Source organism: Pavona decussata, unplaced genomic scaffold, assembly GCF_977016875.1.
Source record: "Pavona decussata unplaced genomic scaffold, jaPavDecu1.1 SCAFFOLD_9, whole genome shotgun sequence".
Lineage (NCBI taxonomy): Eukaryota > Metazoa > Cnidaria > Anthozoa > Scleractinia > Agariciidae > Pavona > Pavona decussata.
This window is the reverse complement of record NW_028145432.1, coordinates 1,692,491-1,718,190: the sequence shown is the minus strand read 5'-3', so window position 1 is coordinate 1,718,190 and position 25,700 is coordinate 1,692,491. Positions and strand designations below refer to the sequence as shown.

At 40.6% G+C, this 25,700-nt stretch overlaps 1 protein-coding gene and 3 pseudogenes across 2 annotated transcripts in view; 2 read left to right on the top strand and 2 right to left on the bottom strand.

Moving 5' to 3' along the window:
* Window positions 1–11,688, top strand: part of LOC146488494 (uncharacterized) — a 35,566-nt pseudogene extending 23,878 nt beyond the window's left edge.
* Window positions 1–25,700, bottom strand: part of LOC146488478 (uncharacterized) — a 247,934-nt pseudogene that overhangs the window by 60,279 nt on the left and 161,955 nt on the right. The window lies entirely within an intron of this gene.
* LOC146488493 (uncharacterized) lies at window positions 12,804–14,610 on the bottom strand. The gene is made up of 2 exons (XM_085116420.1): window positions 14,501–14,610; window positions 12,804–14,226 (listed from the first exon to the last, which is right to left on the bottom strand). The coding sequence occupies exon 2, from the start codon at window positions 13,994–13,996 to the stop codon at window positions 13,100–13,102; it is 897 nt and encodes a 298-aa protein (XP_084972546.1). The 5' UTR covers window positions 13,997–14,226; window positions 14,501–14,610; the 3' UTR covers window positions 12,804–13,099.
* LOC146488492 (uncharacterized) lies at window positions 23,177–24,501 on the top strand (annotated as a pseudogene).

Below are 25,700 nucleotides of genomic sequence, written 5' to 3'. Positions count from 1 at the left end.
TAATCAGGGCTTTTACCATTAATGGAATTTTATATTCCCAGATAACATGAATGGCATTTGATACATTTCCTTGAATGGTTTGTACATAATATCTTTTCATGGGTTTCTAAATACCATTGCTGTTATTATAAACTTGATTTTATTGATGGGAAATGAAAAAATTACATTCAGAATGGCGAGATCACATTAATGGTAATTGTTCACCATGATTCCCTTGCAGAAAATTCCATTAATGGGAGCTGCCAGAGGATGGGAAATAGTTAATTCCCATTGTGGTTTAAACAAATAGCATCAATTGGTTTTCATAAATTTTTCCTGTGCATTCTGAGGTCCTGAGTTCCCCATCAGCTTATTGACCTCTGTCACAATTATTACTATTTCTTTCACAAGACTTTTCTGTTCCTTTTGGAATTTCAGGTCACTTGACCTAGCAGACTCATCCAAATTATTCGATACACCTTGATTGACCTCGGTCTCTGATAAAGTGGTAGGATTCTCGGGAGTTTCGTGGTGTTTTTGCAGATCCGTTATTTTGTCTTCTTAACTTTCTCCCTCATGATTTTATCCACGAGGGATGCAAGATCCCCGTCGATGGCGGGGCCAACATGCTCGATGAGCAGCAACGTTTTGGTCAGCTTGGAAATTAGGGGATTTCTCTTGTTTCCCAGTTCAGCCAATCAGCTTTTCTTAGCGGGAGGCTCGCCATTAACGAAAGATTCGTTATCGTCCTTAGACCCGATCGAATCACCGTCATGATTGCCATCGTCCGGTTCTTCGTTGACAGAATGCTAGGCAATCAAGTCACCCAGGCCAGTGAAAACTGGCGTTCATTGAATCCCTTAGGCCTTCAAAAGAACTCTTGAGGGCTTCAGCAAGAGCGGAGCCAAGGGCTGCCGCGTTTAAAGTAATATTTGAGGTTCCTTTGCTCGTGTTGTCCTTCGGTGCAGGGGGCTTTTTCCCGCCTTTTTGTGAAACTGAAATTCCAGTAAATTTTTGCACCTCATTCGTGCACTGTTCCTTCTTAGAGGGTTTTTCCTAACCCCTAGCTGCTGAAGCTGGGGTTGAAGATGGACTGCATTCCTGCATGATGAAGAAATTTGCAGAGTTTTTGTCCTTAGAGCAAAAACGTGCTTTGACCAAGATGGCGTAACCTTTGCACTGAGTTGGCGCATGCGCTGCGATCTCATGTGATCTCACAGCACGATAACGAGGTAGAATTGTGCTCCCTAGTATGAATTACATATTTTTTCCAATTTTCCAAATTTTTGATGGCTTGCAAATATGGCTCATGACTTGCATGGCTCGCTGGCTCGCAGATTGTCATTACCCACTATATGTCCCACGAGTTCCTCAAACTCCTGTGAGTAATCCCTGCATTGTGCTCCAAAAAGAGTTTTACAGGCTTCCATATCTTCTTGGTTGACATGAACGAGATAACTGTGGGTCGAATATACTTCAGGCAGAAAGAACAATACGTCTGGCTTTCACCCAAGAACATCTCCGTTTTTTGTCAACTCTAAGTTTCTTGATATTCCACAATTTTGCAACAGAGTGGAGTTCCTTTCACAAATCAGGCATAAATCAAAACTTTACACACTCTTATGCAACGGACCAACATCTAAAAAGACACCAGAATCTCTTAAATCTTTAAATAAGTCCATCCAACAGCCGCCTCCACCTTGCCTTAACTTTGACCAGTAGGCTTCTATTCTTTGGCTTGCACTGCTTTTACCTTGAACAACGTTGTTACTGCCTGCTAAATAGTCACCATTATCATGCCTTGACAGCCTCTAAATAATAGAAACCCACCCTAGGTACTCCACCTAACTACTGGAAAGTGCTTAGAAAAAAAAGTCAACGGTAACATTTTGGTTGTTATTTGCTGAACCCACTTCTAGCCAAAGTACATGTCGCGAGAAGCCATCAACATAGCTAGGCACACCGAATCCATATGGTTTTAGTTTATCAACAGCCATCTAAATGCCAGAGAAAATTTGGACCCGGGATTTGATCTTTCCTCCTTCTGGATCAATAACTTGCATGGCCCTCATGAAAGTATCGTATCTAACAACGTTATGCTTTACCCTTAAATGTCTTGTCATTTCTCAATAACCCACAAATGACCCAACTGATCTTTCCATGTCATCGAGAAAATCAGATACTATGTCGTCAAGGCGTGACTTTATCATACGGTTCGCTCTTTTCAAGGCTAATCTCTTAAGCCAACGTTTAAGAGCTCGTATTCCTCAGGGAATGCCATGAGTAATTGCAAGGAAGGCGAGAATTTCGAAGTTACTAAATCCCTGATAAAAGTAATCTCATAGAATGTGGTCCAAGTCGTCATTGCCATTCCGGCCATCTGTTAAAGATGGTGTGTAAGGTGGAAGGACGCAGTAACCAACTTGAAAAAACACAGGCAGATAAAATGACAATTCGAAACCTGGAAACAAGGAAATTCGTTTTAGATAGCTGAAAGTGGTTCTGATATCTGAAAATATCCAACTAGTACAATATATAGATATTTACCTTCTGAACATTGATGAATTCCAATCCATTTCCAATTTTCTTCTAAGATTTTCTGCCTTCCATGACTTGTACATGGAAAATTAGGTTGTGCATGTACCGAGTTTTTATCACAGTTCGGCTGGAACCTGGTCCACTTCCAGACATGGCCAGTATCTCTTTCCCCCAACTCAATGCCTGTGTCAAAATATAATCATGTAAATAAGATAATCTAATTACCTGGTTGTTGTTGAACATTTTTCAACTTTAAGAACATTTTCAGCTCGGAATTATTAATTGAGTCATGGAGTTCAGGACTAACTTTGTCAATTGTCTTGGAGTAGAACTGGTTCCTCTTAATACTCTTATTGAGGTCTTTTGGATCTAGACAGAGTCGAATCCATCCATCTGGTTTAGCAACAGGTACAATGCTATTGATCCAGTTTGTGTGTCCAGCAACTGCTCACTTTACTTGTAAAGTACAGTTAACTACAAAGAGTCTAACTGTCTTGCTTATCACTATGGCGTGACCACAGAGTTACCATTTTGTTGACATAGTGCATTACAAACATTCCAAGGAACTTGTTATCGGAACAGTCGACGATGTTAGCTACATTAACGTACTATTTATATCAGCACTCATACCCATGTCACTGTTCCTAGATTGTTTAGGTTTGCGTGCATGTGCTTATCCGAATATTATCAGTTTAGCCATCTGTTGCATATCAGGTCTCAAAGAACAGCACTTTCGTGCGTGTATTTTCCATATGCCAGTCTATGTATGAATAGCACACGCTATATCTTGATCCATTGTAAGTTTTTTTCCTTCCCCTCCCCTCCCCCCCTTTTTTTTTAAATAAACTTGGACTACTGGCCTGGGTGCACAACTTCCACTTAGCTATTGCCCATGGCAGGCTGGGTGGGTCCCTTATCCCACCTTATCATTAGCTACCTACAAGTACTGGGTCGGGGGGTTTCGTTCTCTGGGTGAGTTTGCTACCACCCCAAATCATTCACTGGGCGTCTGCTACCGCCCAAGGGTTTCTGTCTCCATTCATTATCTCTGGGTGTGTCTGCTTACCGCCTTACTTAGTGGTTGTGCTTTGAGGTTTGTGTCCGCTAACTGCCCCATTTATTTTGCAGGGTGTGTTCCCTAACCACCCATTTACACCTTCCTGGGTGTGTCACTACCACCCACGCTTGTTGCTATCCTAGGAAGCACCCAGTGTCCATAGTCCCATCTACTGCCAGACCTGACCTTGTTCTTGCCACCAAGCTTTACTTCTAATGATTGTTCCTTTGTTCTTTTGTTGCATAATTGTTTGTAGGCATAATTTAGTAGCATAAAGCTTGTTTAAAAGTTATTTATCATTGAAATTTGTTTCAGATTTTTGCAACAGCTCATTTACTTTATTTCGTAGTAAGTGTTCGTCTTTTTTGCCTTGAGTTCAGAGTATTTGTATATATCTCATCTTCATTCTCAGGCAAGGAGCTGCTGAATTTCCAGAACCCAGGACCTTTGTATTGCTTAAGTTCTTTAGATCTAATATGGAGTTTAATAGCGGAGTGGTCTGACTCAGGAACTTTTAAAATATTACAAGGCTGCACGTCATTAATGAGGTCTTTCGAAATTCGAAAGAAATCCAAGTGGCATTGACTTTTGAAGGATTTGTTTCTCCACGTGAATTGATCTGTGTGTGGATTAAGGTTGCGCCAAGTGTGTATTAAATTATGTAAGTCGGATAAATGCTTGATTTCCTTAATAACCAGGGCTTTTTCTTCAAATCCGGGTTTCCACCTCTTTTGTCTCTGCTGCAAGTAAAGTCACCGGCAATTACAAAGTTTTCTTGCACAAATTCTACAACGCGGTGTTGAAGCTCTTTGAAGAAACCCATGTGTTGGCTGGAATCATTTGGAGCATAATTGTTTACAAGTATAAGACGTGTCTCCTTGATGACTAAATCTAGAATTAAGAACCTTCCGTTTTTATCAGAAATACTCCTATTTACTTTAAAGTCCAATCTCGGATTAATTAGTGTCATTACACCTTTGCTATGTAAAGTGCCGTGGCTGAAAAGCGCTTTTCCTCCCCATTCCGCTTCCCAAATATGCATGTAGTTTTTGGAGCTGTACTTTTCTTGCGAAAATGCAAATTAAAGTTTTTGGTTGCGTAACCATCTGAAAATCGAACGCCTTTTGATTGACTTTTTCAGCCCTCTCTGTTTAAAGATACGAACTTAACATCGAGGCTAAGGTACGAATTCATTGTAAGTATTTCTAAAAGGAATACATAGGCATGAAACTTTGACAGCTTTCATTTTGAACAGGTATAAAATAGGCATAATCTGAGGTGAAAACAGGCCAGAACAGGCAGAAACAACCACACAGAACGTCACAACGATAAAACAAATACACAAACAAACACATGGACAATTGCATGACTAACCGTAGAGTGAATACTGAGAAAGAGCAAGTGGATCAGGTTTTCAGCTTCTATTTTTTCGTAACTCGGAAATCGGAAAGAGGCAACTTGATCAGCTCAGATTTCAGCCATAGTATTTCTGATGCTTGCTTGTCCACCATCTTCTGGTGAGAGCTCTTTGAGTATTTAGAGGCCTTGGACTCTTTCTGAAGATCTTTAATGAAGGCCCGAGCGCTGTTGAGAGATGTTTTGAATTCCCTTAGCAAATTTTTGACACCATTCATTTCTTTTTTTAACTCTTATGTGAATTGAGCGATCTGCGAGTGGAGATTTCAACAATTTTCTTCCATTCTAGATTTCATGGAGTTTGCTTGTTGAGGAGCTGCTTTCTCGGTATCTTTCCTTATCATCACTCCTATGTTTGTTTGTTTTTTTCTTTGGGGGGGGGGGGGTGGGGAAGTCCTCAAACACAAACTGCTTGAACTGGATTGTTCTACTCGAGAAATCAGAGTAAGCAATGGAATGCAATGGTTGGGCAAACATTGTTAGAAAGACATTACTTTTGCTTCAAGATGACCAAAAGAGCCTGTCATGGCTTTTCTCAGTTGAAGAATCAGAGGCCGTGGAGAAAACGTCCGACCGCCATGATACCTCGAGCCCCCATTGTTTACATTTTCTTTGCATGTTGCCATGTGAGTGTTGAAGCCACAGTATGGTGAACAAAGTTTTCAAACTCTCCAGGACAAAAGCTTAACACAAGCTATTTCTCTTCAAAAAGAAAGAGAAAGGGCAAAGGAGTAAGTGAAGCTGTGAGACGAAGAAAACGAGAAGTTGTTCTGGACTGAGTTGCTCAAAGCATGGTTAGCGCTAACCATTGGTTAAGAGGTATTAAAACCTATAGGTTGTCATGGCATTTAACGCGGGTTAGCGCTAACCATGTTTGAGCAACTGGGCCCTGACGCGGAGTTTGATCGGTCTTGTATCATTTTTTGGCAAGCAGTATGGCACTGGTTTGTTGTGTAAGAATTCTAGGCGCAGTTTCCATTCCAGACCCTGGAGTCCAAGTGTTGCATCACATATGTTGCATTCATTTGGCCACGTCGTGCAACACTGTGCAACGTCATCAAACAAACAATTGTTTGGCTGGGCCTTAAAGGTAAATTAGCCACCTAAAAGGTATTCGAGTGCTGACTTTTCGAGAGTAAGCCCTTCATCAGAGCGAAACAGAGCATTGTGGGTTGTTTGTGTTTATAAAGTGAGCGGTAGATATGCTGTTGTGGGAGTATGGTAACATGGAAAACAAGAATAAATTAGTCCAATGAAAGGTATCTGTTGATTCCTTGGAGATTATGAGTGCCTATTTTGAGGGGGGAATTTTTGTTGCTGTTGCTCTGACAAAGAGCTAATTCTCGAAACGCCAGCACTGGAATTTGTTTACGGTGGCGACTTTACGTTTATTTATCGACCCTGTAGATAAACCAAGCATTCTTGGTTACTTAGTACTTCAGTTTTTTACATCTAACCATATTTTTAATAAATGAAGAGGAAAATGCTCAGTTGTTAAAAATTTCAAATTGCCTGTCCTATTCTAGTTTCCTCAACAGGTTTGTGGTACTCCCTGTTAAGCCTTCTTGCGTCCAGCTCAGCCACTTGTCTACTCTGCAGGCAGCCAGGTCTACCATGAAGCAGGGAATGTTGTGGTGTTTACCCCACTCTTTTCAAAATGGTACATGGATCGAGGGTAAAGTAAATCATAGTCAAATAACTTTCCAGGTTTTGTCTGACTTTTGTATCACTGGAACCCTTTGTTGAATCTGGTCTGCCAGATCAACCCCACCCATAATTCTTCATCGGAGAGATACAGAACAACAGAACAATCTTGGAGATCAAGTATACGGGGTGCTTTTCGTACCAGCTCCTCCATATGTAATCTCAATTCATCTCCCTTTCCATAGTAGACATCAGTAGTGTCTGTAGGAAAATAATTTCGGTTATCTACAAAAAGACCTGTCAATTGTCTTGCTGGGGTCAGATCATTCAAAATAATGTGTTTATTTGAGAGATGAACGTCAGTGTTATGGTCTCGATTGGACCAGGTTAAAGCTTCAGAATAAAAGGATATTGTAACACTGAAGTTAAAAAAAGCATGTTCAATCGAGTCCGGGTTAAGGCAAAATGTGCAATCTGCTCTGTTTACTATTCCAAACTTTTTAAGTTCTTTCTTAGTAACAGTTGTTCTGTGTAATGGTTGGAAGGAGACATGTCTCAGTTTTTGTCTCTAGACGACCGATATATATAAGACAATTTTGTCGTCCAATTTCCAAAGTCATGGGGAAATTTATCCTTCCATTTTCAAACACCAGTCGGTTCAGTAATGCAGCTATTGTTATGAGTTTGTAGTAATTTTTGCAGCGCATAGTGGTCAGATCTATGGCATGAAAAGGGGGTGTCTTAGTTCTAAGTTGATTCCAATACATCATATGATGAAGCTGTGTAAGCCTTAGACTTTTCTTTAAATCTATTCATATGAAAATGTATTTCAACTGTGTTTTCATTTTCATGTAAATCACATTCATTTTCATTTGAATGGTTTTGCACAAAGACTCATTTCGAAACAATGACAAAAGAGAAGTCAGAAATGGCCTATTAGAGATCTTTCACATAACTCCAACAAGAGCCACTATAGCGCAAAAGTCCACTAAATATGTAAAATACGCCGTCTGTTTTCTCATGGGTAACTTTTCTTTTATTTGCTAAAGCAATCAAATAAAACACGAATTGGGTGACAAAAAGCATTTATTTTTTTTAGCGTTTTCATTAACAAATACACTGCAAATACAATCAATGCAAAAAAATAACAAATGTCTGTTCAAATTTGAAAGTTTCTCATTTTTAATCGTCGTCGATACTATGGCTATCAAATTTATTTAGGATGCGTTCTAGTTTGCTCATGAGTTTCACCGTGTTTCCACACATCTGGGCGTGCTCCTAGTTGTCCTTTTCCCCTGTCCGCCGTCGCTTCTTTGAAGGCTTTTTTTTTCGGTTTGTCCTGTTTTGGCGGCTCAGGTGGTGCGGGAATGGCTTTCCCTGGGAGATCAGTATCGGCATCTGCACTATCTTCTGTATCTTCATCAAGGCAAGCTGCCTGCTCAAATTTCGCTGATTTACGCTGTTGTGGCGAGCATTTCTTTGAGTATCGCATTCTGTTATTTACGATAGTTTGTGACATCGCCGCCTCGCTTGAACTTGTTGCGGTGGCAGGCAGCTGTTTGGCTTTCTGAAGGTTTTGGGAAACGATTCATCTGATTATCTTGATCGATGATTCTCTTGGGGTGGAACGGTAGTATTCTGTGATACGTTCATTCCTTAAAGAATTCCCAGCCATGGGTTGGCTTAAGCGTTCCTGTATTGCGTTTAATATTTCATCCCAGCCCGAGTTTTCACTGTAGGCTTTCAAGACTATCTTTTCCTCAACTCCAGTTATCATGTAGCGACGCTTTTTGGAACCCTTCGCCATGGGCTGTATTCATGATTCTGCAAAAAAATAAAATAAAATTAGAGGCACAAATATAGTGGAAAAAGTCCAGACAGATCAATGCTTACCTTGTGTAACAGGCTGTTTGCCATCCTCGTCAAATGGTCTCCAAAATGCTGGTCATTTCTGAGAACTGAGTGAGATCATCGTATTTTAAGCGTTGTCTTTTATAGCTCATATCAAACCAAAATATATTTTACACCATGTCCCTAGGGTTTACTATTGGTTTACAATTTACCCTCTTTTCAAGCAAGTTAGTGATAAGAGAGAATCAACATAATTATACCCAGTGTCATACGATTCAAAGAGCCTAGCCGTATGTCATTACCGTCAATACCATAATTTTCACATGGTTACCCACTTTCTCACTAACAGAAAAAAGTATATCTGATTTACTCCCAGTGGTATAACCACTGCCTTTATGAAATGGAATGGGAGGGCCATGACTACAAATAGTACTAATTAAACCCCTTCAGATGATGTAACCTTCTTTAACATCTCCAGATGATGTAACCAGTTTTGAAATCGAAATTAATCATTCTGGTTGACATCATGCCGAGGGAAATACCAGATCAACGTTTTTTTTGGCTAGTTGGAATTGTTCTTGCCTTTCTTGCCGAGCTCCCACCGCCGGTTGCAAACCATTGAGTTGATGAGCTACTGCAGATTTTGGGTGTAGTACTGCTGCTCCTGGCATCATTTCCCATCGTTCCTCACTTGCCTCAACGAATAATGCAACGTCTTGATCCAGATTTCCATGGGTTTCAGTTTAGAGGGCGAGATGTTTTTGTAGAATATGGTAATCAAAAGTACCTGTTTTGGTTGAATACAGGAGAACTTCCAGAAACCATGATGCATATTGTTACCAGAATCTCTGCAGAGTTATCACGTCTGAACAGAAGGGGGAGACCAAGACAAAGGAGAAGAGATTCTAAAATTTCTTATGTTAACAAAGTACTCTTGACATTCATCTGGCTCAGAAAGTACCCCTGTTTAGACACACTCGCGTTAATGTTTGACGTCAGTCCATCTACCGTTTGTAGTATTATCTATAGGGTGGTGCCCATTTTATGGAGATATTTTTGCAATCAAGAGTACTGGCCAAATTTAGTCCAATGGAATTCTCTTCTAGGAAACTGGCGTTATTTTCCCAACGCAGTGGGATGTATCGACGGGACCCCGCATGAAATTTACAGACCCCAGGTCGAACCCCAGCGAGACTTTTTTAGTGCCCATCGTCATTTCCACCTCATGAACACCCAGTTCATTGTAGATAATGCAGGAAATATAGTTTTTCTACAAGCTGGTTTTCTCAGATCTCTCAATGATGCAGGCAATTTTCATTTAATGGAGAGGATTGGGGCAGGTACAAATTATGATATGCCTCCAGATGCTGTACTTCTCGCAGACAAGGGATATGGGGATATCCCTTCTCTGTTAACCCCTTTTCGCGCTGCTCAGATAAGACGTTTGCCCAGACATGTGCAAAGAATGGCAGGAAGGCATTCAAGATGTAGAATAATAATTGAGCACACGATAAAGCATGTAAAAACCTATCAGGCTGTAGGGAGCATATGGCGTCAACCAAGATGGTTTCAACCAATAGTCGTAGAGCTCTGCACTTTCCTAGCTCAGCGCCATGTGGTACTTTTTGATGATGTATGATAACTGATCTGTTCCTGACTTTCACTCTCGTAACAAGTAATTTACAGATAAAACCAAAATATTGCCAATGTCATTTTGTTTATCTTTTTCCGTTGAATTTATGTGAAAGCAAAAACTGAACGCTTAAAATAAAATGCTGTTTGTCGCACATTTCCTGTTTTGTTTGATGTTTTTTTTTTCGTGCGTGCCGCAAATAGGAGAAAAGTTACCCATGGGAAAACAGACCGCGTATTTTACATACTTAGTGGACTTTTGCGCTATAGTGGCTCTTGTTGGAGTTATGTGAAAGATCTCTATTAAAAGTTGTTTTTTTCGCAAGTTTTAAAAGTACATAACTTGATTTGGAATGGAGGGTATTGGAAATATTATGTCAATACTGTTTCAATGTGGCTCTTCAATTTCCAATCGATTTACTTTCCAGTCACAGAATGAAGACTATATTTCTTGCGTGAACTTCAATCAATATTTAAGTAGTGGTTTCTTTTCAGTGTCGGCCTACATTTTGAAACAAATATGTGTTAAAATTTGTTGTTAAATTATTTGGGTTTTGTTAACAGAAGGTAAAACACATGATTCTGCTATGTTGAGGATGTCAGGACTGCTGGGTCAGCTGGAGCAGTACTCCTTTAATGAAATAGGCCAACCCCTTTACATTTATGGTGGTGGTACACCTGCAGGCCCCTTTTAAGAAAGGACACCTTACGGTAGATGGGGAGGCATTCAACTCCTCCATGAGCAAAGTGAGGTCACCTCTTCGAAGTATTCTGGCACTAAGTTTTAAAGGAAAACATTAGACTTTCGTTGCAAGATATTTTAGTTGGAATGATACGACAAAACTCCCCTTCTGCTAAGCTTCTAAACTATCTAATTATGATTGGGAAATTGTACTTGTGGGATTGTAGAAGAAGTCCAATTCTTCCGAATATATATGGATTTACAAAGAAAATTGCTGTAAAATATGAAACAGAAAAATATATAAGTCTGCATAGTAAAAAAAAAAAGATTTCTTTGAAGCTAAATGGATAATGTCGCCTCTTGCAAATGCTTAACTATTTAAAGGTTTTAATATGCATCCACTTTCTGTATATAATTAATACATTATTTACATCATATTTTGTAAACATTACTAGTTTGTTTGAATTTTTTAATTTTTTCTTTTTTTGGTTACCCTCTAGTGTTAGTGATATTGGTTTTTTGTTAGTGTTGTAATGATATCAGTGTTAATTAGTTGTATTATATTATTAGTATTGGTAATATTAGTTGTAACATTATAGTTACGTAGGTAAGTAACTTATTTGCTGTATTAATATCAATTTGTTTCAATAAAGAATTATGTATATTGAAAAAAAAGTGAGGTCACCTGTCGAGTGGGTGTTCAATGACATAACATCCTATTTTGCTTCCTTAGAAATTAAGAAAAACTTGAAAATAGGACTTAGGCCAATTGGTACCATGTATTCAGCATGTGGTTTGTTGAGAAATGCCCTTACCTGCTTTTATGGCTCTAGTACCAGTACTTTTCGATTTGCGGCCACCTACTATCCAGGGATACTTTCAGTTTTAAGTATTAGGAATTAGCAAACCTCAAGTACATTCATGGTTAGGACAGATCTTGAAGTCGAAAATTTGCTAGATTCTTGTTTGAAGTTCCTAAGATTTCCCACGGTTAATGGAGTTGGAGTATTTTGTGTTCTCCATTCGTTTCCAAATTTTATGTGTACAAGGGTTGACAACTCTAATAAGTGCTGTTTTGGGAGTACTAAAATTATATACAATGTTTCTAGTATTTTGTAATGGTAATGCATTTATATACCGCATTTTTGTCTTGGATTAATTTAATTTCCTAGAGGGATATCTCACCTTTACAAGATTGTTTTTGTTCTTCTGATAGTTTTGGTATGTTCAAGTTGAAGAAAGCCCTTTTCTGTTTGTGTTTAGCTTGTTTTAAAACTGGATAGAGGGTTTTATTAATCTCTTCAACCTCTCTTAGAAAGTCGTCCGAAGTTCCAATCTTAGTTCCCTTTAGGTTCTTGTAAAAGGAGCGGACAAATTCCTTATCCTCATAGTGACTGAATCTGGCAATTTCTGGTCTTGGACCGTGACTTTGCAATCTCTGACTTGATGGTTTCATCAGAATTCTATGTACCCTTTCAAAGTGAATAGCGTTAACATCTTTTTGTGGGATTTGCAGTTGAGTGACAAATAGATTTCTAACCTGTCTGTACCAGGTTTTGCCTCAGAACAATATGCTAAACGAGCACTCTTTGTTTTTAACAGAGTCTGGTCCACTGTCTGAAACGTTCCGTGGATAGACTTCCCACTCGTCCACAATTTCTTGACGCTGTATCTACACTTATCGCACACGGCATGTTTATCTCCTTCCAAAATTTCCATGCCGACCACTTTTTCAAACATTTTAGCAAATTCACAAAAAATAGATAGTTTTCTATGCTTAAGATTCATCATAAAAGACAACAGAGAGAGAAATTGAAGACAAATTAAGAATTGGTTCATGCTTAGCGTGCGTATATCGAGTTATGGATGCACGCGGGAAGTTTGGAGAGCACAAGAAGCGTAAGAGTTGCTCGAGGCGTAGCCAAGAGCAACTCTAGCTTCTTGAGTGCTCTCCAAACTTCCCAAGTGCATCCATAACTCGATATACGCACAGCTAAAGGCATGAACCAATTCTTTTATAACATAGTGACAAGAAAATAGTGCGCGGAAAACAGGTTTATTTGTGATCGATTACAAAATTCTCTTAATGCGCGAACAGAAAAACAAAGATTCTTATTGGCTGGTTATAAACACGCCACAAAAATTGTTTGCACGTTTGGTGAACGAGAACGTTTCATCCGAAATTGGCAATGAAAATTGCTTCTTTGAATATGTTGAAAGTCAATGAAAATGTAGACAAACGTTTTTCCAAGTCCAAAGAATGATAAAGTACTCAAATTTGTCAAATGTTCAAGTCAAAGTTAAAGGCCGAAACTGGAGTTTGGATTCATAACGATGTTTACGTTCTGCACGGTACAGTTGGAGAAGACCGAGCTCAGGGAACTTGCTGTTGTTGTCTTCTCTTGTGCGACGACCACACTGTTGTTTTGAATATCTCTGCAAACAGCAGTGGTAGAAGACTCAGATGAACCAGGCACAAGGCTTCTTGAGAGAACTTCACTGCAACTGCAAAGCTGGGACGAAGATGGGCGCGTATTGTAATGTGCAAGACTTTGTTCACTCCTGTGGCGGGAGATCACCATGATGTGTCTGTTGGGGATCTCTGTGTTAGACCACAGAGTTATGGCAGTTGCTCTGATGCTATGGTTCGTGTAGGTTTTTGACAGGGATGCTGCTTCGCTGATATTCTTCATCATGGAGTCGAGCGAGTTCACTCCGACGGGACACGCTTCATACCATACGTTGTCTCCAACACTCCAATTCTTTCGCGGATATTGAAAAAACGAATCGCACTTTAGATTTAATTTCGATAAGTACAGCTCCAAGGCCTTATAGCCGTCGTTCTGGTCTTCTGTTTCATACATTCGGGCGTACTTTCCTGTGCTGGGAATGTCAGATACTCCACCGGGATGATTCTTTGTAGCCTCGTCATGTGCCATCGTCACGTACTTTCGGCCAGTTGGGTCGACTTCAAACTTGAAGCTGGTCGGTTTGAGCTGTCTCTGTCCCTCCCGACCTCTTCTACAAAAAAAGAGAACCACATGGAACCATACATTTCGTAGAAGAGTGAGTGGGTTGCTCAGTGCAAGAACCTGTGAGGATTTAAGCCGCACCAAATCTTCGTTTTCAATTGCCGGCTTGTGCTTTGCATTTAATTTCCCCTGACGCTTCAGGTTGACAACTTGTGCATTCAGCATCTCGTTTGATCTTTAAAACCTCGGGTCGGACGAGAGCTTTAGGCCTTTATTAAGTGGTGGTGGGTTTAAAAATCGTTCCACGGACTGGCGAAAACCGAGGAGTGTAGACTTGCTGTACACTTCTCCTGATTTGTTCCTGGCCTCTGCGTAGAATCTGCGAAGGTTTGTATCCAGCTGACCAAGTGTCATATTTTCAAGCGGCGTTTGTATTTTTCTCTCAGTGCACCAAGCTAAAAAAATGTTAATACCATTTAGTTTATAGACAATGCGTGAAGATTTTTTTAACCGTGTTTGAATAAATCTCTCAGCTTAGATACAAGTTGTCAAGTACTTTACTTGTTGTTGTTGTTGTTGTTGCGTAATTAGTCAAATACCGTACACTTTAGCAAATGCGAAAATTTTTTCTTCTTGAATTATTTCGTTTTAATAATTTTGTTACCGAGTCTGTAAGTAACTTCTTGTTTTTCATTAGCACGAACAAACGAAAGAAACAGTAATAATTACCTTTGAATGTTGCCACAGACCAATTTGTGGCTTTTTTAGTGCGAGCGGAGTGCCTTTCCACGAGAATTTTCTGCAGCTCGAGCTCTGTTAAATTTGGAAAACGCGTTTTTCACTGCTTTTGCTCTTCTCTTTGGGTGCTAAAAACTCCATTTCAAGAGAAAAGTCGGGTAGTACTTCATTATTTTCTAGTTCCATTTCCGGTGAAACTTTGTAACAACTTTAAGCGACAGAAACCCGAGTTTGCCTGCAAGTCACACACGTCATCGAATGGACGCACGGCCGTGCGTATGTTGAGAAATATACCATGATGACACCAATAGGAATTAGATAGGGAAGCACGCGCGCTATGTTATAAATAACAACAGCTGTAAATGTTCTAGCTTCTAGTTTTGTATGAAACCAAGAAAGTGCGTACATTGTAGCGGGCCAGTCATTCCCAAACTCGACTGACATTGTTAAGAGGCCTGTGCAAATGACATTCCCATGCCGTGGAAAATTTCAGACATACCTCAACAAACAAGGAGAAATAAGTAATATTGTTTTTTCGACTAGCTATATATGCAACACTGGAGAAATCACGTACAAGCTATAAAAATATACAATAGCTCGTTTTCACTCACATGACGAAAAGCCTAACAACTGCCACAATGCCGCCATATTGTTGCACCAAAAATGCAAACAAACAGGGTTGCGTGTTCACTGTGAAGATGGTTTTTTGCTTGATAGTTGGTTGTGGCAACAAAAGCGGTAGAGACAAAGGTCTTCATTTTTCTTGAGTGCCATCAGTGGTTATAAATCAAGGAGAAAGTAGCCGAGAAATTAACGAAAGAAAGGCGATCCCACTGGATTTCGGCTATTAGTCACGCGTATTAGTATGCCGCCGTCATGTAGTCTCAGGAAAAGTGGCAAAAAGCTGGGACAGATTTAATGTAGACAGGGTGCCAATATTGAACCTGGTCCATGAGAAAAAAGTTGAGAAAAAATCTCGAGCTAGCCTCTCAGAGAGGACAGAGGGCTAATGACAGAGAAAGGAAACGTAAAGAGCAAGTAGAGCGAGAACGTGTGCTGGCGGAGCAAATCGCAGCAAGGAAGCTCAATTTGAGAGAAGTGGGTGAGTAAGTTTCTGATATTTGCTGCTGAAGAAGCTGTAAAGCTGACCGATTCAAGTACGCAAACAGATGAGTTTGACTATTTAGTAAATGCAGTGCCGCTGCAGCGACCATTTTGCGAAGGCGAATTTCGCAACAAGGACAAAAAAAGTTCAGTTTTACACCAGATTACCTTCGTTTGACATCCTGAATACCGATTTCAATCGAATTGTTCCTTTTGTGAGTCGCAAGTCACAACTGTTGACTCCTTTTCAAGAGTTTATAATGACAATAATAAAACTTACAGATTTAATGTTTCCGTTTCTACTGTATCAAGAACATTTCTGGTGTGGATGATTATGATGGATGCAAGGTTACAGCCCTTCATTAAGGGGCCTGACAGTAAAGCCTTGTGGCGTACCATGCCTCAGCAGGCATTTGGTAAAAAGTTACAGTAATAATTGCATGTTTTGAAATTTTTATTGACAGACCATCAAATCCACTTGCACGTGCACAAAGTTTCTCGTCCTACAAACATCACAACACTGAAAGTTTTGATAGGCATAACTCCACAGAGTACAATCTCACTTGTTTTAAAAGCTTGGTGAGGGAGGGCTTCAGACAAGTTTGTGACAAAGAACTGTGGTATGATAGAAAAATTGCTACCTGGTGATCTTGTCCTGGCAGATAGAGGATTTACCATCCAAGAATCCCTAATTTTCAAACATACGCAGTTGGCAATTCCCGTGGTAAGGACCAACTGGATTCAGTTGACCTTGAAGTATCAAGGGGCATTGCTAATGTACACATACACGTGGAACGGGTTATGGGACTTCTTTAAAGAAATTACAGCAGTTTAAGTGGAATCCTGTCAATCGATTTTCTTATTTCCAGCCCTAATGGATCTCAAGAAGCATCAACTCCCGTAATCGATAGGGTTATAAATGTATGCTCTGCTTTGGTGAACCTTTGCCCTGGAAGTGTTCCATTTGATTGACATGATACATACAGGTTAGGCTTTCAAAAAATCAATCAATAGTGTCGGCTCAATAAAAGTGCCCACTAAATAAATGACAACAAGTGGGACAAATGTGGGATTTGCTGGAGCTCTCGCCATTTAATACTGAGTGTCCGCTTATTGTGAGGTCCCCTTAATAAGGTTTCGCTGTAATATATTTTTCTTTCTCATTAAACAGAAACTGTCGGAAAAAGGTCAATATGATGGACTTTGAAACACTTAAGCAAGTGAGGTGCATTCTTGGTATGTCAAAACACACTTGTGAGGGGTCGTGCCCATAAACGAGACATGGAAAATGGTATTGGAAACACCCCACAGTCACTGCCATTTCGCTGTTGATGAACAGGTAGTTGATTGATTCCTTTGTACGTTGGTCTTAGTATGTTCTTCACCAAGTCTATAATTTCTTGTGATATGACAGGTTTTGCAAGACTGTCCATAAGATTAACATAGTCAGGGGCACAATTCACTGGACTAACACATACCCAATGATTATTGTTCACATGAAGAAGCTGCACAAAGTCTGAAGCTACAATGTTAAACTGCCTAAGAGGACCAAGTGTTGGTCTCTGAAATCCTTTGATGGATTTGTTGATATATGCTAACAGAATCTGGCTATCGTGTACAATGGTGCAATCAAGCCATCCTGTGGGTGATGACTACCCAGAGACTTGTGTTTCTCAGATTGAGTGTTAACAGTTTAATGAAAATCACATCATCAGCATTTTGAGGGCTGCATTTTGAGGCATCTTCTTGTAGTTGAGGCAGTTGAGAGGAAAAAAACTTGCCATTATTACAGGATTCATTTTGGCATTGTTGGCGTTTTTCGGATTCACTAGGCCTTGATTGCACATGCAGATACAATCAAGGCTCATTGCTGGGCGATGGACATTGGAACTAATTTTTGTGGCTTTCCTTGATCTTTTGTACTGACCTAGGATTCTACAATGGGGGCAGTACCAAGCTTTTGGAATGCTTTCAATCTTCAGACATTATAAATGAAAAGAAGCAATGGGACAGTTATGATTACAACAATCAACACACTTTTCGTCAGTGCATTTTCTGCAATAGCAAACACAGTCTCTTTCTGGTAATTCCCTGGGTAGACTGTTACACATGAAGTCATTTCTTGTGTACCATTCACCAAGCACTTCTGGAAGAAAACAAGTCTTCCAAAAATTGGTGAGCTTGGGCAAAGCAACTGCAGTGGTCTTCATTGGGCCCAATTCGCTGGGTAAAAAATCTAACTTAACCACAAGCACCAAAAGCACACACCATAAAGTGACAGTACTTTTTTTTCTTGTTTTTAATAGTTGTAGTTGCGTTTGGTAGTAGTAAGCTGTTGTGTAATTAGCACATGTCTATGAAATCGTACGCCAGTCATATGGTCTAATGTTTATGTCTCTTGTCTACTTTTACAATGTTGTTCTGATTGAACCTACTGAAAGCATTGTCAATAAACTGGATCTTTGAATTATATTTGCATTACGAAATATGGTGTCAAAAAGGTAAAGAACCTACATGGGTGACTCAGAACAAGCACCGACCACGAGCGGTGCCACAGCAACTTCGTCAGCTGCTTCTTTAGCGCAAAATGTGGTCCTACATGCGCCATCACAAATCCACGGAATACAGCCGCCAATGGGACTCAATTTGAAACGTCGATACAAAGTCGATAACTGGAAAGGATGTCGCCAGCATTGGGAGAATTACAGTATCATAACCCAACTGGATAAACAAACGGAAGATTACGAGGTAGCTCTCTTCTTATATTGCATTGGTCCAGAGGCTGTAAAAACATACAATAGCTTCGATTTGGCACAGGAAGATAAGCAAAACCTCACATTGATCGTTGAAGAATTTGAGAAGTATGCTGTCGGCGATGTCAAGGAAACCTACGAGAGGTTTATCTTCAACAGTTAGAGCCAACAAGACAGCGAAAGCATGGAGAAATATGTTACACATCTGCGCCATCTTGCCTGTTCGTGCTTGGTATTTGCGATGCCTGCACGCGAAAACGCTTACTACAGCAAGGAAAATTAACCCTTCAAAACTGCATCGACATCTGCCATACCGATGAAGCATCGATATCGCAAATCAAGCTTATGGGCCAGCAACCTAAAGAGGAAGGTATCAACAAGGTCAGCGTAGAAAAGAAACCTAACAGCAGTTTGAGGCAACCGAGCAATGCGCCGCGTGTCGTACGTGTGAAACCAAACACCACCATTTTGAAAAACATCACAGATTGCTACAACTGCAGTGGAAATCACCCAGCATGTCGAGATTTATGACCAGCATTGGGAAAGCAAAAAGAAGAAGTATAGTACTGCAAATGCCGTCACAGAAGTTGAAAGTAGCGACTCCGATTACATTGACACTGTATTTTTGACGTCCGAAACCATTAATGTTGTGATGGAAGAATCAAAAGAAAGCTATGCGCAGATGCTTATCAAATACCGATCTGTCTAATTTTACGTGGATTGCGGTGCAACCATAAATGTACTTCCAATCAAGTTCATAACAGATGAAGTTGTGACGCCCACTGATCGTATACTGCAAATGTGGAATAAATCTTAAAAGCTTGGTACAACACGGATGACAATAAGAAATCCTAAAACAGAAAAAAGTACTTGGTTGAATTTCTGGTCGTGAACGAGGATCTCACCCCACTACTTGGAGCAAAAGTCATACAGCGCATGGGATTGATCAAATTTCACAGTGAGAATTTAAAGCAGATTGCTGCAGCGACAACCCATGTTTGCACTCCGACAGCCAAACAGCTAATTGAAGAATTCAAGGACGTATTTGAAGGTGACGTGGGTACGCAGAAGGAACACAGCGACTAGAAGTTGATCCTTCCGTTCCGCCTATAATTTTACCTTCCAGATATATTCCCTTTGCTATCAAGCCAAAGTTAGTGTCTGAGCTGGACCGTCTTGTAAGGCTGGACGTACTTGCACCAGTTGAAGAGCCAACAGACTGGGTCAGCAACCTGGTTATTGCTAGGGGACCTGCAAATTTGCCTTGACCCAAAACAGCTCAACCTCGCCCTCAAGCGTGAGGAGGTACCCTTTGCCAGTCATGGAAGATGTCTTGCCTTCTTTAGCCAAGGCCAAAGTATTCACAAAAGTTGATGCACGCAATGGTTACTGGCACGTTTTGTTAGACAAAGGGGCGCTTTCCATTCGACCAAAAATTCTGGAAATTACGGGTTTGGGATCGAATGGAGCAGACATTTTCTGAGGTTGGCCTTAAATTCCGGAAAGTTGGAATAACCGGAAAATTCTGTTCCATTCGACCATTCCTGCTCGTGCCCAGTTTCTCAGAGCCCAGAGATCGAACTCAACATGGCTTTCAATTCTTTTGCTCAATATCAGTGTTCCACTTGGCAGCTCGCCCAGATCCATTCCCACGTGGTATCCTTCCTGTGGGCATGACAGTGCGAGTGAACAGCTCACAAGTTTCTCTTGTCATTCTGAAGTGACCCTTAAACTCGTCATGAAAATAGAGAGGTATTGTGCCCTCAAAGTAGTCGCAGACTTGGTTTAAATTCCTACACATGTAGGAGCTACCCACACTGAACAGCGTTATGTCGTCGTCCTTGTCCAATACTTCGCTTATTTCAACTTCATAGTCGTCGAGCAATCACCTTCCCACCAATCACCTTCTCACCAGGGTGGGAAGGTGATGGGTGTGGTCCGACAGGTGAAGTGGGAACCACGGCTGTGGTGTGACGAGCTTGGCGGAGATCTTCGTGGCCACGGACTGTCCTTGGCTCAGCAGTGTCGTTGACTAAACGAACTCTTCTAGCTAATGTCTCCACAATTTGGGGCTGAGGCCAAAGTTGTGAACGGTTGGAGTATTTGTTGGATGCTGCATCGGTACGGGCTTCTATGGCTAAGGTACAATCGGGATCTATGTTAGGTGGTAGGCTCAGCTCAAGATATTCCCCAGGGAGGACCACTGTTGTAGAGGAGGACGAGCGTAACACATAAGACTGGGTGCGATGGATGGCGTGAGCCTGGGAACTGGCACTTAACTCGGGATGGTGGTAGGCCAGTATTTCAAAGCTTTGGATAAGAAACTGTCCCTTTGCTGGGCGAATGGATATGTCATTAGTGATCATAAATGGCGTTCCAGCTAAAACATCGACATCTAAGTCTTCCAGTACGAGGGCATCAAGGGTCAGGCACTTGCCAGCTCGAGAAAGAGTGAGGTGGGTCTTGCCAACAACGACGAGAGGCATAACTCCATCTGCTTGTAGGGCCTGCTGGGAAGTTTTTACGATGGGGGCATCAATGCTACGGGCGACAGAGGCCTTGATCATGCTGGTTTCGGCACCAGTGTCCAAGGTGAGTTTAAGCGAGTGGTGATGGTAGAAGGCATTGAAATGGGGAGACTGCTTTGTGCTCACGTGGCGAGACACAACCCTGGCCGAGGAATGGGGAGAAGAAATGAAGTCCTCCACATCAGGTGAATGGAAGAAATCAGAATCGGTGAGGTCATCTTCGTCATCAAGGCAACTTGCAAAGCGTGCTTTGGCAAGGAAAGCGTGGTCTTCAGCAGGTAGGTAAGTGCACTGACTTAAGAAGTGACGGTCATTAGGTCCAGCCTGCTTACACAAGGGGCAAGACTTGACTTGTGGTTTAGTACATGCCTTTTGGAAGCGGTTATAAGGACCCCTCAGAGGTGGCTGTCTGAGCTTCGATGCCGTTGAACGCACAATTTTAGCATCGGCATTGTTATTGATCTCTTCCTAGAGGGAATCCAATGCTTGAGAAATTTCAGGTTTGAGGGATGCAAGAGACTTGGACCGGAGCTCGGTACCGTAGCGTTGCTTAACCAAATTGGGGAGGTCAGGGTGGACTAATCTCAACCATGTGAGGACTACAAGATTTTCGAGAGTAGGAGACATTTCCTTGTAGGCGCCGGGAACCTTGCCATGGTGTGAGATACTTCCATTTGCCAATCACAAATTATCTTTGATAAAGGACATCAGACGTTGATAAAGATCCTCAGGGCGCTCAGCAGGGGCAAGTGTGATGTTATTGAAGTGGACAAAGTGAGCGCTGGTTGACTGGAATCCGAAGTGAAGGCAAAACACTTGCTAGATGGAGCTTATGGAAGTTGAGTCCTTGACAATTGTGTTACAAGAAATTACGGGACAATAGTTCGCAATTTGTCCAAGCACTAATTTAAGATGAGTACACTTTTGTTGTGCTGTTCTACGAGAAGCTTGAGGTATGGATTCAGGGTCGTCCTGGAGGCTGCGACAAGGGCTGCCACGGGATTTCTTCAACCATGTTACGCCATCAGCAAGAAAACTTGCGAAATTGCGGTCGAGGGAAAAAATGTACTAAAGATTTTGTCTCCAGGCTTCAAATGATGTTATCGATTCCTGTTTGGTTAAGGACCAATGCTTTGGTGCTCTTGGATTCATTTCGTACTCTTGAAGGAATGGCGAAAAGGTAGAATGTGTACTTAGCTGTGAGTCTTTGTGTATTGTTGATATAGCTATTGACTAAGCTGTTTCGCTAGTTCCTCGCTTGGAAATCGGTCGACGATCCGTTATGGGTTGGCTGTCTCTAAGTACGAGACAAGGGTAAGTTCCAACGGCTGCCACCACGCCAGTAATGAGGAGAGACGACACGATGTAAGCGAACAACAAACACTTTACTAAGAACAACGGAGCCTCTACAAGATGGCGGAGTAATCAACCGCAGGCCCACGAGGAGACGTGTAATACGCATGCGTGGCCGACAATAACCGCTGGCTCAAGGTGTCTATAGAGCACTAATTGAAAATAATTATCTTGCTCCATTTCATTTGTAGATAAAAACTGCTGAAGCTAACAACTAGCCAGAGAAAAAACAAAGGTGACACAAAAATAGTCCTAATCACAATGAATGATAGTGAAGTACCTTAAATTAAAATGAACATTGAGCCAAATTAATTTTACATTTTAACGTATTTGCCATCTATACAAAGTTTGTCCGGCCCTGATTTACTAAAATTGGTTGGTTTTCCTTCTTGTCTGGCTCCCCTCAGTTTGTCCATATGGGTTTTTTTCATTTGATGTAATTCTTTCGGGATATTTTTGAACATTCTGTAATTAGTATCTTTGCCGTAATAATTTCTCAGTTGCGATTTGCTCACATTTGAGTTTTTTTAAGACCTTTGGAAAGTATTACTTGTGATCACAATATAGAATCAGATAAAATCAGTGAATTTTCGGACAAGGGAAGTAATCCTGGCTGTCTCTAGTCACACAATCATCCGTCTTTGAAAATGTTTTCTCGCCAGCGACATATCGAGCTAATGTGACAAAAATAGTACTTTCAAAAAATCTAGAAGCGAATGGAAAAACCGACTCAGTATACAGCTGATTGGGCAAAGGTTGTCTAAAAAAGCATAAAAGCGCACACGGCAATGCTGAAAGGTAGTCTGGGAAATACCCAATAAATTTCAATAAAAGCTCAGAATCTATAATGCCTTGACTTGAGATGGCGGGCAATGTGGATGAAAGAGTTTCTAAGATACAGCATTAAGGAGGTAGCAGCTGCTTTGCACATGTCGCCAAAAACCATTCTTCAGTACATAACAAAATGCCTGAATTCTGTAGAAGTGAAAGCAGAGACTTTGGGACGACTGATAAATAACTTTCTTATGCATCCACACGTGGACTTTGTAATAGTGGAAGCGGTACTTGATCACCCAGAAAAAACCCTCTCAGAAATTGCTCAGAATGTCTACTAACAGTCAGGGTCAGAACGTGCTCTTTTGAGCATATTGCTGTATTAGAAACGGAACCGTTTTAGCTGAAAAAAGGTTTGTCACATATTTTTTGTCAGTGCTACATTTTGATTTTTCCCTGTTTATGTAAATTTAAGAAAAAAAATGCTTGATTTTTTTTTTTATAATCACTCATTGTTTTTTAAAAGCTAATAATCATTCATTGGCCTTCAAAGATCTGAAGCAGACAGAGTACTTTCAGGTCTAATGTCTGTCTCCTGGATCCTGAGATGTTGGTGTTTTTGGATGAAAGCGGATTTGTATGTGGTTGTTTGCTGTCTAAAACAACATTTCGTTCTCTGTTTTACTATCATTTAGCCCTGATTGTTTAGTGGTGTCACTTTTTTTTATTTCATCAGGACAGCAGACTTAAATGTAGGTATGGATATAGCGCGATCAGTAAAAGAGCTGCAGTGAGACGTATGGCACAGAACTGGGGACCACGCATAACTGCCATTCCTATTATTTGTACAGACAGAATGATTGATCTTGGTGTTTATCAGAGGAACGTCAATGGGGCAACATTTGAAGACTTTTTGGATGAAAAGCTATGCCCCAACTTGCTTCCATTTAATGGAATCAACCTGCGATCAGTGGTCATAATAGGTGCAATAGAATCTTTGGCAACATTAGGATTTTTAAATTGTAAAATAATTGTTTCCACCCTTGTCCAAATTCTCTATTAAAACCATTATTGTAAATAGCCTGCTTTCAAAAAATCATTTCTTCCGTTATTTCTTATTTCTCTGTTAGATAATGCGCCTATCCACCACACGCAAGCAGCAATTGACACAATTAATGTAACGGGAGCAATTTTTGTTTTTCTTCTGCCCAACAGTCCTGATTTCATGCCGTGTGAGGAACTTTTTGGACAAGTAGAGAGCTGGATCATATAAAACGATATGGCCTGGCAATTTTGCATGGATCCAGAACTTATGGTTGAAGAAGGATTTGTTCAAGTGACGGATGAAGACATCAGAAACTATATTCGACTTTTGTTTACAACAGTTACTATTCATGTAAATTATGAATTTGGTTTTAATTACAAAGAACTCAGTTCTGCCAACAGCTTGTCCTTCTGTGAAGCAAACTCATTTTCGTAAAGAACACCATTGCCGTTCAAAATCTTAAGGTCCTCCAGCTGCTGAAGGATGGCACTACAGATACGTGTCTAAACCAAAAAAAAATCAGCTAATTAATTGAAACTGAATACATGAAGACATAAAAATCCACCCGTAGGATAAATGTTAAGGTGCTTACCTTTTTTCAACGTCCGTAGAATTCCCAGTGGATTCATTGCTGGATGGTTGGGTGTGTTTGACCAAACATCCTTCCCAGTAAAAAATGGGATGTCTGGAAGGTTGTCTTCGTTGTCATGGGATCCGTTTACCTAAAACAAAAAACAACACTAATACCTGTATTTTAATAGCCACATTAATGAGCCCCAGGTGTTATGAGGAGCAGTTAATATTTTGAGGTTTGCTTCAAAATTTGTAAAATAGTATGTACAGTAGGTATCAAGCAATATTTTCAGGAAATCAGTGATAAGTGATACGGGGGAAGGAAATGTAATATTTTACCTGCTTCCCGATTATTAAACGTTTTGTTTCAGTGCATGATAAAGCGTGCATTACTCCACGTGCAGTTCATGCTATTTTTGTACGTTTGTCCTAAATTGATATGAATAGTTGTCAAATTTCTTCAACTCCTACTCTAAAAGATAATATTCAAACAACGTTACAAAGATGTTGTATTCTAATAATCTGGATTAAATATGCCTCAGCTGACTGGAAATGATCTGTGATTTTCCTCACCATCATTCGCAGCCAGCAACATAACTTGAATTCTGGAAGCTTGTGTTTGGTTTTTTTTTTTTGCAGTCTCAACAAGCATGCATCATAGCTACTTTCTCTTCTTTCGTCATCATCTTCTTCACTTTCACTCACCGCAGTACTGCAGCTGGGTTTAGCTTATTTTAGAAAATGATGATGACAGTGAAACAAATAAGAACCTGCAGTTGACCTTGAAGTGAGGCAGAACGCGCCTTGTTTTATAGCATTTGTAAACAATACCTTTCCTCTTTTTTCCTGGCTGAACTCTTGGAGGGTCTTGGGTCCACCCACAAGGTTATGATGCCGTTTTGTGCCAAGGATAACGCCTCAGCAAGCTGGATCTCCGTTGATATGGAGTACTTTTTCTTTCCGTCGGCGTAGTACCAAATTTGGAATGTTATGGATGACGTGGGAGCGATTTTCCCTCTGCAGTTTTCGAGGAGGTATTGCTTTAAAGTGAACACTTTCTC

Excerpts from the sequence above, each read along its gene's own strand:
- LOC146488493 (XM_085116420.1), bottom strand. The coding sequence starts at position 13,996 with ATGCTGAATGCACAAGTTGTCAACCTGAAGCGTCAGGGGAAATTAAAT.